Source organism: Suncus etruscus, chromosome 11, assembly GCF_024139225.1.
Source record: "Suncus etruscus isolate mSunEtr1 chromosome 11, mSunEtr1.pri.cur, whole genome shotgun sequence".
Taxonomy (NCBI): domain Eukaryota; kingdom Metazoa; phylum Chordata; class Mammalia; order Eulipotyphla; family Soricidae; genus Suncus; species Suncus etruscus.
The window spans coordinates 42550659-42566439 of record NC_064858.1 but is presented as its reverse complement, the minus strand read 5'-3'; the positions used below and the strand labels follow the sequence as shown (position 1 = coordinate 42566439).

At 37.5% G+C, this 15781-nt stretch overlaps 1 protein-coding gene and 1 pseudogene across 1 annotated transcript in view; one reads left to right on the top strand and one right to left on the bottom strand.

Moving 5' to 3' along the window:
- The window catches only part of KITLG (KIT ligand), an 86307-nt gene that overhangs the window by 68518 nt on the left and 2008 nt on the right, over positions 1-15781 (top strand). Inside the window, exons 7-9 of the mRNA XM_049783968.1 lie at positions 8047-8156; positions 9452-9519; positions 10543-10619. Of these exons, the coding sequence (XP_049639925.1) occupies positions 8047-8156; positions 9452-9519; positions 10543-10582 (218 nt within the window). The 3' untranslated portion in view covers positions 10583-10619. The remainder of the gene's footprint in view (positions 1-8046; positions 8157-9451; positions 9520-10542; positions 10620-15781) is intronic.
- LOC126022956 (reactive oxygen species modulator 1-like) lies at positions 6164-6402 on the bottom strand (annotated as a pseudogene).

The window sequence follows — 15781 nt, the reverse complement described above, 5'->3', positions numbered from 1 at the left end:
GAATATTTTTATCCTCTTTTCAAAGTAGACTATGAGGTCATTGGATTGATAAATATTCTGATCCTCAAGTCTCATGACAACTATAATCTCAAATTCCTAATTACATGACATATCAGATTCATAAAGTTTTGAAAAAGGACTATAAAAATGTTAGCCAATTGAGTTTCTTCTAACTCCAAAGTTTATTAACATGTTGAAAGAAACAACTTGCAGCTTCTTAAATTACTTATAGTTTATTGATTTTTTTTTAATTTCTTCTCTCCTACTTTGGATTTAATTAGCTATACATTTTCTTGTTTTCTATGTTATTAAATAGGAAAATAGCTGACTGACTTTAAAGTATTCTTTTCTGATAGAAGAATTTAAAAGTATATAGTTAGCTACATCGCACACATTTTTATGTGTTTCCCTTACCATTTCTTTAAAAATCTCTTTGTAATTTCTAGGATTAATCAATAAAATTGGACTGACATCCATGATACAATGTGGCTTTTCTAGATATCTTGGTTCTAAATTCTGTTTTTGTCAAGGAGCATGAATTGTAATCTTTTATAAATTTTTGAGACTTATGTATATGCAATTATTATATTGATCAAAATGGTTGATCTTTTCTTTTTCCTTTTTTTTTGGGGGGGGGCCACACCCGTTTGATGCTCAGGGGTTACTCCTGGCTAAGCGCTCAGAAATTGCCCCTGACTTGGGGGACCATATGGGATGCCAGGGGATCAAACCGCCGTCGTTCCTCGGCTAGCGCTTGCAAGGCAGACACCTTACCTCTAGCACCACCTCACCGGCCCCAATGGTTGATCTTTTAATTACAAAATATTATCTTTGTCTTTAGTCTTATAGATACTTTTACTAGATATGCAATTCTGAGGTAGTAAGGTTTTTTTTCTTTCAGTCATCGCCTTCCTTTTTCTATTTGGGACAGAAAGGCAGCTAATGTTTGTATTTTGTTTTTTTTCTACTGTGTGTTGGCTCACTTTTCCTCCTGCCTTCTTTGAACATTTCCTTCTGTTAAGCAGTTGAACTTAGATCCACCTAGGAGTGGTTATCTTTGCAATTTTCTTTCTTGTCCCTTGTCACATTTGGGATGATTTCTCAGTTCAATTTACTTCAAATTTGAAATGATATTGGCTATAACTTTTTCAGTATTTTTTCTTCGTTTTCTCTCTTCTTTTGTGACACCCAAAACACTTATATTTAGCTGTTTAGTAGTGTATCATAGATCACAGAGGTCATGTTCATATTTTTTATCTTTCTTAAGATAATCTATCTTATGTGTTCCTCAAAACAAAAAACTGAATTTTTTTATATTCTTCCTTAATTCTTTTTTCAAATTGTTATTGTTTTTGGACTATACAATGTGATCACTTCTGGCATTTTTGGGGACACCATATGCAGTGGCTGAGATCTAACAGTGGCTGAACATATGAAAGTGTCCTAACCTTTATGCTATCTATCAGGCTCTGTTTTCTTTGATACTCTTCTGCTTTCTCTAATTCATAATTTTCATCCATTTTTCTAACCATTTTTTTTTAATTAAACATCCTTTAGAGCACTTAAATTCACAGCAAGATTGATAGAAATAGGGGCCGGGAAGGTGGCGCTAGAGGTAAGGTGTCTGCCTTGCAAGCGCTAGCGTAGGATGGACCACGGTTCGATCCCCGGCATCCCATATGGTTCCCCCAAGCCAGGAGCGACTTCTGAGCGTATAGCCAGGAGTAACCCCTGAGCATTAAACGGGTGTGGCCCCACCCCCCCAAAAAAAAGATTGATAGAAATAGCTACTGAGATTTTTCCTACACATTCTCCCTATGCATGTATAAATTCCTGCATGCCCAACATGGATAGCTAATTTAGTACAACTTCTGAATATACAAGGACATAAAATTATTACCGAAAACCCATAGATGATCTAGAATTTTCTCTTGATAGAATACAGTTTATGGCTTGGATGCTGTGCATTATCAGCTTTCCATTTTATTCTTTATACATTTTTTTCTGTTGAAATCTCCTATCACATACCTTTTGTGACCATATTTTGTTTTCATCTCTTGGATAGCTGTTCTAAAGATTTTGTTTCCTAATTTAAATATGTAGTTCATTTTAGGGTTGGCTTATATTGTCTGGTTTTGTTTGTTTTTGATTATGAACTATATCTCCCTTTTGATAACTGATTTTTTGTGACTCGGTGCTAGATAGTACAAATACTATGCTGTTAAGTATCTAGATTTTTGAATTTTTTTCTTATAGTCAAATTAATTATTGATAGATCAGAATCTCCCAGTACAAGTTTGTTTTGCCTTCTTGGAGAGAATAGTAGTTTTTTTTCCTAAGTTATAGATGAAATGAAACTAACTCTTGAATGCTTAAGAAGTCTCTCCATGGGCCGGTGAGGTGGCGCTAGAGGTAAGGTGTCTGCCTTGCAAGCGCTAGCCAAGGAAGGACCTCGGTTCAATCCCCCGGCGTCCCATATGGTCCCCCCAAGCCAGGGGCAATTTCTGAGCGCGTAGCCAGGAGTAACCCCTGAGCATCAAACGGGTGTGGCCCGAAAAACCAAAAAAAAAAAAAAAAAAAAAAAAAAAAGAAGTCTCTCCATTCTGTGTGTGTGTGTGTGTGTGTGTGTGTGTGTGTGTGAGAGAGAGAGAGAGAGAGAGAGAGAGAAAGAGAGAGAAAGAGAGAGAGAGTTTGCCTGTGTGTGAAGCTAACTCAGAGCCTCATGCAAAGCATGAACTCTTTCACTGAACTCTATCCCTAACCCTAGTCCCTCGGTTTTGCTTGTCAGAACTCCTTTGACTCTGAAAAATGGCCAAGGTCTCTTTCTAGAATCAGACAGTCTATTTATTGAAGTTTGTCCATGTGTGTATAAACTTTATTCAACCACTGACTTATGAAGATTTCTCCAGTGAATTAAAGTTCTTCCTCTCTATACAAATTTCACCCCACAGTAAAATAATCCTGTCCTGTCCATACACCCTTTTCCTGTCAAAAGTCTAGAAATTCAATGTCTGATTCCTTTTTTGTTGAGGTGGGGAAATTGAACTCTGAGTTAAGTTTCCTGGGGAAAAAACATCCAGAGATGCTCAAGGACTTAAAAGCTACATTCATTGCTTCTAAATTTGGATTATATAGTGTTAAGGATCAAGTCAGAATCTGAGAGTGCAAGGCATGAGCTCCAGCTCTGTCTCCCTCAGTTCCATTTCTTTTTTTTTTTTTTTTTTTGGTTTTTGGGCCACACCCGGTAACGCTCAGGGGTTACTCCTGGCTATGCGCTCAGAAGTCGCTCCTGGCTTGGGGGACCATATGGGACGCCGGGGGATCGAACCGCGGTCCGTCTCCTAGGCTAGCGCAGGTAAGGCAGGCACCTTACCTCCAGCGCCACCGCCCGGCCCCTCAGTTCCATTTCTTATGCTTTAAGTGAGATTGCATGATCCTGTTGATGATCTTGGAAACATAATTATGGAGGCTCCTTTAAAGTAAATCAAGGAAATTAAAAAGAAAACATGTAAGTTATCGGAGATAAGATTATAAAAGTAACTATTTCTAGCCAAAGGGTTGGCGTATGTGTAGAGTATTTCAGAGATATGAATATCCTACTTCCTGGATTACAGATAGGAGATTTATAGGATAATATTAAAGCATACACATTGTCAAAAGGAAGTTATACTTTCAAAGCAGTGTCCTTCATACTGTGCTACTAGGATATATTGAAAAAGCTTAAGTTTGGTATTCTTACAAATGGCATTGAAAACATATGGAAAGAAGTCCTCACTTAGCTATAACCTTATATATCTTCTAAAATACAGTAGCGTTTTATTAGAGGGGCTAGAGTTATAGTACAAAGGATAGGGCACTTTTTCTTACAAATGGTCGACCCAGGTTCAATCCCCAGCACACCATATAGTCCCCTAAACCTGCCAGGAGTGATACCTGAGTGCAGAGCCAGAAGTAATACCAACTGTGATCCAATCCCTCTCCAAACTATCTGGATTCATATTCCTAGATAGATTCCATTTGATAGATATGATATCCAGAAAATTTAGTCTGAATAGTAGCCAAGAAATCATAACATTGTGTTTGTCCTGTATTTGTACAGATGTTGGGTATTAGTAAAGCTAAACAAGTCAGTTCTTACTACATACTTTGTAATAATAAGGTATAGTTAAAATAAAAACTAAGGAATTTGGGATTAACTCAAATCTCCAGATGAGCTCTCCCACCATGTAAGAATACTGTGGGTAATATCTTACATTAAATTAAAACTTCTTTTCTGCTTTGGTCTAAAGTACTATGTTGTATTCATACAAACCTTAAGAAATATGGTTCAATACCTCCTGGAGGCAGCAGTATTAAATATTATTGATCAGGCTTGGTGTTACAGTTCTTTCCTGATGGCACTATTTTTCTTTTTTTCTCTAAATGAATGGACATATCATGGGTGCGTGGGAAATTGTAGTTGTTAGTCTAGTTCCCAATATTCTGGGCTAAGGTAGTGCTTAGAAAGTTTAAAAGGGAGAGAAAGATGAGCTTTCCTTGAATCTGCCCTTCAGCACAGAGGGCTAATCCTTCACTTAGTTTGAGAGCTTTTCTTGGGGAATGTTTCCCTATATGAGAAAGATATCGAGTTGGAAAATCCCAGAATGCCTCTCTGGTCCAGTGCTTTTGGACCTTTTTATCTTACAGATCAGTTTACGTCTAAAGACCTGTGGTCAAAAACTATTGCTCTGGTGGGCACCTTCTACTTGTTGCTAGTGGTTGTGGTTTTTTTCTCTGATCAGAACAAATCACCATCTTGCTTCTGAAGAGGACCAACAGAACAAGATATTTGGATATTTTGAATCTCAGTTATTTGGTTACCAACGCATAGGTGATGGGATTCTCCACAGCTCTCTCCCAGCTTATTAGCTTGCTTCTAGAGTTTGAGGACATAATATCCATTGAGTTCCTGTGTTTTCTCTTTTCTTTTCTTTTTTTGTTTGTTTGTTTGTTTTTGACTTTTGGGTCACACCTAGCAGCACTCAGGGGTTACTCCTGGCTCCACACTCAGAAATTGCCCCCAGCAGGCTCGTGGGACCATATGGGATGCCGGGATTCAAACCACCGTCCTTCTCCATACAAGACAAAAGCCTTACCGCTGTGCTATCTCTCCGACCCCCTGTGTTTTCTATATATATTTGAGGACCCAAAGGAGATCTTATTTGAATTACATGTCATCAATCTCAATAGACATGATAGAACCAAGCAGATTGACTGACAAGGAACATTTAAACTTTAATAGACAAATTATTTATAGATGGTGTTATAAAGATGCCTAAAATAATAGGAATTGCTTGTATCTCTGAACCCATTTTCTTATAGTATGCTATATATATATTATACTACAACTGGTAGCTCTATGCTAGACTATATATAATCTCATATAAACTTAAAACAATCATTTCATTGTAAGACTAGCATTATTTTTATTTTGCTAAATCTAACTTTTAACTCAGTCTCCTTTCAGTGAGAGAATTAATGGTGAGCTCCAATTTATGATGCTTAAAACTTACTCTGGAAATGTAGACTATGGAGTGGGCCATGAAACTATTGGTCTTAAGGATTTAAATCATGGTTATGTGAGTGGAAAACTCTATTTAAAGACCTGGTTCTATTGCCTTTACATTATACATGCACCATTTATTGACCCAGATCTTCATTCTCTTCTCTCTCTCTGTCTCTCTCTGTTACTCTCTCTATCTCTATCCCTCTCCTGCTCTCTCTTTTTCTCTCTCTCTCACACACACCCCACATGTCCCTATTATTAGAGCTTCTTTTGAAATACAGGAATCATAAAATTAATGGAATTTCTACTCCAAAGTATAAGATGTGGGAAACAGGAGGGTGGAGCGATAGCACAGCACTTGGGGCATTTGCCTTGTATGTAGCCAATCAGGGTCCAATTCCTGACATTCCATATGGTCCCCTAAGCCTGCCAGGAGTATTTTCTGAGCAAAGAGCCAGGTATAGCTCCCTGAGTGCCACCAGGTGTGGCTCCAAAGCCAAAACAATTATTTTAAAAACTATGTGGGAAATGGATAATTCTATTTTTCTAATACCCACATTTTTTATTATAGTACATGGGTTGGGAATGATGGAAGGGGATTGTTGTAACAGGCAACCATTAGCATTGAATGCCCATCCCGATAGCCATGAATGTGCCAAAGGTGCCTCCACTCTGCATCATCGTTTTCCCGATGCCGCCCATTTGCTCCCAACCCCGCATTCCAATCCTAACACAGGACAAGTTGCCGAAGAGCACCCCGGCCGCCATACCCACAGCGCAGCCCATCACGAAGCCATCTTGAAGCAGTCGAAGCAGCTCGGCTGGGACTGTCCATAGGGTCCCATGGCCACCAGCATCTTGTTCTCGGCCTCGGTGGCTCCGCTTGACGTCGGATAATTCTTTTTTAAAAAAATAATTTTTATTGTGACCAATGTGAATTACAAGTCTTTCACAGTTATAGTTAAGGTTCATAGTAACAGTGAATTGGGGCCATTCCCACCACTTGTGTTGTCCTCCTTCCACCCCTGTTCCTGGTATGCATCCCATAACTCCCTGCTTTGGCCCCTGGACTGCTAGTGTAACAGGTCCCGTTTGTGTATAGCTTGTTATAGATTGGGTATTTTGATTATGTTGTCATTAACTTTGGGTTTGCTATTTAGGTCTGATCACTTTTTAGGAAATAGATCATTCTTATTCTTTTTACCATAGATAGACTTGGTTTTGACCCCTCAGATTAAATCCTTTGTCAGTGTTTATACAGACAGTAATATGTTTTTATATTATGTACGTTAGGTACTTAAATGTTAAATAGGTGTCTATTTGGGGCTGGAGAGATAGTACAGAGGGTGGGGCATTTGGTTTGCATTTGACCAACCTGGGTTCCATTCCCAGTATCCCATATGATCCCCCAAGAACTGCCAGAATTGATTCCTGAGTGCAGTGACCCCTGAAGCTTTATGGGTATGGCTCCGCCATTAAAAAGAAGCGACTATTTTATTCACGGTTGACTTGGTAACTCAAATAGCACCGTAAAATACAGCCAACATGGTCATCTTCTCTGAGTTTACTTTTCAATTGCATAGTTGTTGAAAATGGATAATTCCTAAGTTTATTACATCTTCAGAAGAAAACAGATGGTTTAGTTCTTGCAGATTTTTACAATGTGCGTCGACATTTTCCAGTATCTAAGTTGTTCCTTGTAAAAAAAAAATAGAGCGGGAAAAAGCTCTCTAAATGTTAAGCTTTGTGTTGGGAGTCAGAGACCCTGTTTTAATTCACTAATCATTCTGCTTTTCAGGGAAGAGCAAAGCAGGATCAGAGGTGCCCAAAATTATACTCAGACCTCTTCTTTCTAACTTGGAAAGTCAAAAATTCAAACCTTTAGTTCATATTACAGTATCAAATACCACTGGCCATCCAATCAATGTGGACTGAAGATGTGATGAAGAAATGTCACAGTTCTAAGCATGATTACCTACAATTACCCTCACTACCATATAGAACTATATACTGTGGCAAGCCAAACATCACTTTACTATATACAAACCCTTCACTGTTGTTTCAAAACCCTATCTTTAAAATTTCTCACCAAGATAAAGTAAGAACATATTAAAAGACATGACATAGTCTACCTCTTTTCTTAAGATGGCATTAATAATTTTTCTTCCAAGAATATGTTAAGTCTCTGGACATTGTGTCTGAACATTTAACTAAGACCAATATCCTTCTATCTTTTGTGCCCATACTTCTCCTCCTCCTCCCCCTCTCTTTCCTCCTCCTCTTGCTCCTCCCCCACAGCCTCCCCTTTTATCTTTTTGAGACTACATCGATTTGTATTGCCATCCCTAAAACAGTACTAATCAGAAAAATCGGCATTTCACATATTTTATTCAGACATAGATCAAGTTCATTGCGAAGACAGTTGGGAATAACCACAGAGTAAAAGCAACACTAAATATGCTGTGTTAACTGTGCTCAGTGCCATCTTCTTTAAATTATAGGGCAGGGATCAAATTTCTCAGAAGACTCCAACCTACAATGGGCAACCATGGTTTTGCCAGCATTCTTTTCTCTTCTGATTGGCTTTGCTTTTGGAGCTTTATACTGGAAGGTAAGTATCCCTTCTTCTCTTCCTTTGATCAATAATTCTGAAATTTTTTGTTCTAACTATCTGTTTTTGTTGGTTTGTTTATTTCATTTACTTTTGTTTTTATTAATAATTTTTATTTTGACCAAAATGGATTACAAATCATTCACAGTAGTATTTCAGGTACATAGTGACATTGAATCAGGGGCATTCCCACCACCAATGTTGTCCTCCCTCCATCCTTGTTCCCAGCATGCATCCCATATCGACCCTACTTTGCCCCTAGACTGCTAGTAAAAGTGGTCCTTTCTGTGTCTAACCTGTTGTGTTCTTACTATCTTTACATATCAGTTCTGATAAATAATTTTCAAAAAAAATGATAAGAAATATTAAGACCTACCTAAATTTAAGTCTCCAAAATTTTAGGTTTTTGAAAGTTCTCTCAATTTCTTGTTAACACTCTAAAGATAACTTTACTGCTGAGAATGCATTCTTTAAGGTTGGGAAATTGGTTTTAATAGAATGAACTGAACATTAAGGGGAAGCACATGTGCTGAAAGTTGTATCCTGTGCTTAAAATAAAATAGAGTTGACTTTTTCATTATCTTGCTATTTGGGATATCTACTCTTCCCATTAAAAGCCTGTCTAAAATTTTTCAATGTGCTAAGTCATTGTGACTCAACTTTTGGAAATGTCCCTTCAATTTTAAATCTTTTATTTCTTTAGTATTCTCTCAGCTTCACATCTCCCAAATGTCAGCTTAGTAATACTGTACAATTTTTAATCATTTTTTAATTCTTTTTTTTTTTTTTTGGTTTTTGGGCCACACCCGGCAGTGCTCAGGGGCTACTCCTGGCTGTCTGCTCAGAAATAGCTCCTGGCAGGCACGGGGGACCGTAGGGGGCACCGGGATTCGAACCAACCACCTTTGGTCCTGGATCGGCTGCTTGCAAGGCAAACGCTGCTGTGCTATCTCTCCGGGCCCCATTTTTGAATTCTAAGAGTATTTTATTTGCTGTCTACTGAAATATTTTTGTAGTTATTTACCTAAAATGAAAAGCATAATAGGCCAGGAAATGATTCAGAGGGCTAGAGTTCAGCTTCGCATATGAGAGCCCCAGATTCTATTCTAGGTACCTATCACTTGGTCTGCCCCAGCACCACTGAGAATCATTCCCCAACACATAGAGTGGCAGTAATCTCCAAGTTACTTCTGAGTGTGACCCCAAATCAGCACAAAAAGGTAGAGATTAGACATGTTAACTATTACACCATTCATTGATATGTTTACAGATGCTCTTATTGTTCTTTTTTTTAGAAGAAACAACCAAATCTTACAAGGACAGTTGAGAATATACAGATTCACGAAGAGGATAATGAGATAAGGTATTTCGTTTAGCTAATTGGCCGCCTATGTTAGCTTGATACCATTTCTCATAGTACCTTCTCAGTTCCCAGGCAGCATTTACCTACTCTGTGTGTGTCTGAGTTTCTGAACTCATTCTTCCTTCCATCCTACTTGTCTATTTCCTTGCAGATGACCTTTACATAATTGTTTTTATAGTCCCTTCTAGGTATCCAATTCATCATCATTGTTTTCTTCATTGTTCTACTTATAGAATTTGGCAGAAATGCCTGGTGGCAAAGCTATGGCAGGAGTATTGGTTTAATTTTCCTTCTTCCTCTGTTGGCTTTCTTTCCAGATTTACCTCTTTCTTTGGCAGTTTTTAGTTATCTTCATCCATGTCCCTGTTGGCACTTGACTGCATTGCAGAAATGGGGTTGGGCTTTTCTCTAGCCTTCAAAACTTTGCTTGCTCTTTTTTCCACTGGTTCCTTTTATTTCAGTATGAACCCTGGCTCACACATTATGATGGAAGTGATTTCTCCAAGATACTTTCAGTGATTTTCCTTTGTGTAGTTAATATAATGTAATAAAATTATGTTAACCTAAAATCAGCTCAACATATTCAATATTGTCCTCAAAGCTAAGGACAAAAAATTGCTTAGGATGTCTTGCCATGTACTATAGCCATCTTTGGTAACTTTCCCTAGCCCTGTATTACCTTATCATTAGTACTTTGATTTCCACTCATTGATTATTTTCATTTATAATGCTCTTTTCATATCATATCTGTTTGTACACATATGCATATTATAGAGATATGTTAGCATCTTAGTATTTGTTTTTGCATGTAGAAGGATAATTTGTTCTTAATACTTGGGCAAACTCTTGCAGAAAGTAGCTCCCACTTTCCTATAGCAATACTTATTGGAAGTATTCTCACCTTCCCACTCAATTTTGCAATCTTTAGCTATTGTATTTACAGAAAAGCTCCCTTTGATATGCCCAGATCATGGTGTACTTCTGTCCAAAAGCAAATAAGCTGATTTTTCTCTTGTTTTTCAGTATGTTGCAAGAAAAAGAGAGAGAGTTTCAAGAAGTGTAATTGTGGCTTTTATCAACACTGTTGCTTTCGTGCATTGGTAAGTTTTCAGGATTTAAGCCAAAAAAGTGAAATACAACAGCATCATATGCACAGAAATTTAGAAAGAGCAGTTGTGAAGTCTATGAGGTTGATGGCAGTGTGCTAACTGAAGCTGTTCCATAACTAACTAGATGGTGCATGTATAATTCATTGTGTTTTTTTCAAGTTTTGAAAGGCAAGCCAGTTTAGACCTGACCAAGTGGATTTATCTTCTATGGGAAATACACAAAAAATTAACTGCTGAGTGTTAACTAATTTTGGAGTGAGAAACCCAAATTAGACAAGGGGACTAAAGAAAATTATAGCTAAAATAATACCATGATAAAATAAATATTAATTCGACATGACTAAGATTATAGAAATTATATACCACTTGTTTTATATTGAATTGAATGAAAACCAACACTACTTATCTTCTTTTTTTATAAAAGGAAAAAAGGGAGCCAGAGTGATGTACACTTGCTAAGGCATTTACCTAAGTAGGATTACCCTACTTAAGTCCCTTGTACCACACTGTATTTTGTTCCTCAAGCACAGGCAGGAGTAACCCCAGAGCCAAGTATAAGCCCTGAGTATCACTAGGTTGAGCCAATAAACTAATAGATAAAGAAATCAAAGTGTCTTAGCAGAAGTTGGAGACATAGGACAGTGGGTAATGTGCTTACCTTGCATGTAGAGAACCCAAGTTCCATCTCCAACATCACATACAGTTCCTAGGTCCCACTGGGAGTGATTGCTGAGCATAGAGCCAGGATCCTAAGCACATTTGGGTATGACTGATGAAAGAAACAGAAAGAAAAACACACTTGGAGTCTGAGACACAGCAGGTGTCTAGATTAGACATCCCATGTGGACCTCCAAGCACTGTTAGGAGTCATTTTTGAGTGTAAAGCCAGGAGTATCCCCTGAACATCTCTGGGTATGACCCCAAAACAAATCTTAAAAAAACTGCTAAGATAAAAGTACTACTTGCCATGGAACAGGTAGCAAATTAGTGTCATCACATTCCAGAGCGTGGGTCACACTGGATGTAAAGCACTGATGGGTACTTGAGTGAGTCTACAGCTGGTAGAGCACTTACTTGGCCTTGCACAAAGTTGACCAGAGTTCTAACCCTTGAAGCCCTCCAATAATGAAAGCCAGGAGGAAACCCTAAGCACTTCCAGGAGGGACTACAAAACAAAACAAAAAGGGAACTGACTTGGAGTATGTGTTTCATGAAAGAGAGTAAGGACTACAGTCTTCATCATGGATGTTTATACCTCATCTCCAATCATTTTCCACTTCCACATCTGAATACTGTTGTGGGGCTCTCTAGAGCTGCTAACCTCAAACAACATTGAAATCTGCTCTTATCACTTCTGCTAAATAAGAGTTAGTGGCTGCTAAATAGAAGTTAGTGGTCTAACTCCCCCTTGGTATCCCAAGCACACATTTTTACAATGATGGTCAGGAATGTTCTCCTCCGCCAAATCTTCACGTTTTTGACCATGATGTATCACAGATTATGGTCCCTCTTAGCTAGTTCCACACATGACCTGTGCTGAACCTGCCTTTCTTTCCTTGTGCATCCTTCTGCTTTTCACTTCTATCCTATATTCCAAATTCTGATTTTCAGATAGAAACTCTTGTAGAAGAACTGAGTCATTAAGGTCTTACCTCCCTTAGGAGCTCCCTTTATTTATAGAACACAATTTTCAACATTCCATGGTAAAACATTGTAGTAACAATGCCTCCCATTTTTCTAATGCTTCAATTTAGAACTTTTTGTCCTTTGGTCATGCCCTTTGCCTCTGTCTCCAAAGCTTGCATCTCTCTTTTTCCTACGCTAGGCTGTAAGATCATCTTTCCTTAAAAAATATGTAAATGAAAAGACCATGTGGTCATTTCTTTCTTCATCTTGAGCAACATTGCTCAAGCTGAAATAATTTTACCTAGAAATTTATTTCTAGGTCTTTGCCTTTTTGCTGAAATACAAGCCTCACTATTTCTTTGCTATTGGTTTTCTTGGTATCCCTAAGCCAGACATTACAAACCACACATATAATGGTTAATTGAGTATTAAAGGAAAATGTAATGTCTTTTGGTATTTGGTTTTGGATTGTATGACTGGGTTCCTGTTTGGCCACACAGCTCTTTAATCATGTGGTTTTTTTCCTTGTGGTATTTTAATGTCACCACAGTCAGGTGGCTTACACTTGATGTGTACTAGTTGGGCTACAGTCAGGACCAAACCTCAGCCCTTCTGGTTCTTGCTAAATCTCCTCCTAAGCATGTTCCTTGTTGTTTATGTCTCATAGGCAATCAGTAATCATTGACTGAGTGAATGAATAAATCTGAAATTAAAGTATAATTAAATTATAGGAAGATAATCACTTTGATGTAGGTTTTTTTCCAAAAATGCATAGATTTTAGAAACCTATATACATTAGGCCCATAGTTATTATGCTATGTTATGTATTATCTTTAAAACGTGTTGAATGGGGCCAAGAGATCATTCAATAGGCTGTGTGTTTTACATGTTGGAGGCTTGAGGTCAATCTCAGTGATGAGTCAGGAGAAATAATTGGGCTCCACTCCTCCAATAAAAATGAAAAGAGTGTTGAGGGTAAAGGTCATGTTAAAAGTTTTTATCACAATAAAGCAATTTTAAAATATCTTTAACAATAGGATTTGTTTTTTTCTTATTTTTGCATACTTGGATCAATAGCAAGGGGCATTATGATCATATCAGAAATAACCAATTTATTTTTAAAATATTAAGTACTATTTATGAACAATATGAATATATTACAAGTTAAAGAAACCCTGCCTTATTTGAAAACAAGGAGTAGGTGCAAAATAAATGAAAGAACAAATGAAATTGGGATTTTCTCTTTCCTAAGTCTACATAATTTTCATCTCTACAAAGCTTTTTCTAATATTGCCATATTTCAAAATCTGATTTTCCAAATGAAGGCAATGTCTTCATGTCCCTCTGCTTACCTGCCATATAACTCTTAGTAGGATAGATATACACAGCACACTTTCTCTCTTCCTTTAAACCATAAGCTAATAGGGGAGAGAGTGTGTTTATCTCTCTCTTTTTTAAGAATTCAAATACATTTTATAGGTTATATTTTGGACCTATACTTTTATGAGTCTTTCAGAATTAGAATGATGTTAGAATAAAATTAATGGAAGGTTTTTTTTGTTTATTCCAAAAGAAATTATTATATTTGGTAGAGAACAAAAAAAAAAGTACGCATATACAAGGTGCAGAAACCACTTAGTCTAGTAGCTTAATGTATGTCAAGTAGTCATTGTGTCATACCATCAAAAGTTGTCATACCAGACAGGAGATCAGATCTTGCCTTCCCTATGGCTGACATGTTTCAAAGACCCAGCAACACATATATTTCCTTAGGCACTTCTAGGAGTAATCCTGAGCATAGAGCAAGGAGTATGTTCTGCCAGGTGTGACCCAGTGATCTGCTCTCTCCCCTAATCTTTTTAGAGAAAGAAATTGAGTATACTAAATCAGGAAATTTAGCATTTTGTTCTTCCCATAAATAGCATTCTAACAAATACATTGTTGAATGGAAAACTAGTTATGTTCCCAAATAACATAACCTACAAAAATAAATAAGATATATGCCTTAAGAATCTTTTTATAAGGAAACTTAAAGCTTACAATATTTAAGAAGCAACCAAAATTGTCTACAATAAAAGATCAAAGAGAAGGTTGAATAGGTCTCTGGTTGAACAAAGTGCATCTACACAGATCTCACATACTGATGCTGGCCATTCAGACTTGTTTGAAGAGAGAAATCACTACCAACAGAAGAAGGGTGTAGGTTTTGTACTGAACTAAGTATTGGGTGGTTGGTAAATGTTATTAAAAAATATTGAAGGAATTATCCAGCTACAAGAATTGGTTTAGACCATTGGCGTTCTGCATTATTGACACAGAAGGGTTAGAATGATGAGAGCAAAGAGCTGGTATCTATTTATAAAAGGGACTGAATTCCAGGACTAGGATTTACACTCTAGTACTATAAGGAGTCACTGGAGGGTTCTGAAAAAGTGAGAATGAGACAATAAAAGCAAAGGTTTAGGAAAGTGATCAGATTGTGGTATGGCCAGATGGTGGGGAGTGGTGTACTGGAGTCAGAAAGTCGACTTAGAAGCCAATTTTCCAACAAATGAGAGAAAATGATGACTTGAACTAGGGTCAGGAGCATATAAACAGGAAATCATGTGCCATTTTGGAAACGCTACTTGGAAATGAATCAATAGCCCAAATTACTCATGGGATGTGAGGTTATCATCACCAGCAGAATTCAAAGATGATTTGGAGTCTAGGGACTCATCAGCAGTGCAGTGAATGGTGGAAGGTGGAAGAAATACTGATGAGTGGCCAAGACTAGATCTTCAGAGAAATATCATGGTTAGAAATAATAAAGTTCTATTTGGGAGTCAGCTACAAAGAATTTTGATTTAACCATAAGGAAAAAGACTAGTTAGTCATGGAAAAGGTCTTGTCTGAAGGACAGTTTGAGTTTGTAGATACCTATCAGTGTGCATTGAGTTAGCCCAGAATCGTAAAACATATTTTGTTTGTATTGGGCCACATCTGGTGGTACTCAAGACTTATCTCTGGTTCTATGTTTAGGGATCACTCCTGGCAGGACTCGAGAGACCATATAGGGTGCCAAGGCCCAAGCCTGGCTCAGCCAAGTGCAAGAGAAGTGCCTAACCTCTGTAGTATTTCTACAGTCTCAGAAATAATTCTTAACAAGATAGACTAGTAAAGAAATTCAGAAAAGAAACACATTCAAGGGCTAGAGCTATAGAACAGCTGGTCGGGCATTTGCCTTGCACATTGACAACTTATGTTCTATCCTCCTCCACATCCTATATGGTCACCCAAGCACTAGTGGAAGTAATTTCTGGGGGCAGGGCCAAGAGTAACCCTTGAGCACTGCCAGGAGTGGCCTGAAAAACAAAACAAAACAAATAAAACAAAAAACAGACAAACAATAACAATAAAAAAGGCACCATAGTCTGGAAGTTTCTAATAGATTTAAGAATGGAGAAACTAAGGATTGGATTTTAGCATTTCTGGAATTTTGGAAGTTTCGTTTTAGTGATTTCTTCTTGAAAAATATGTTTTGATCT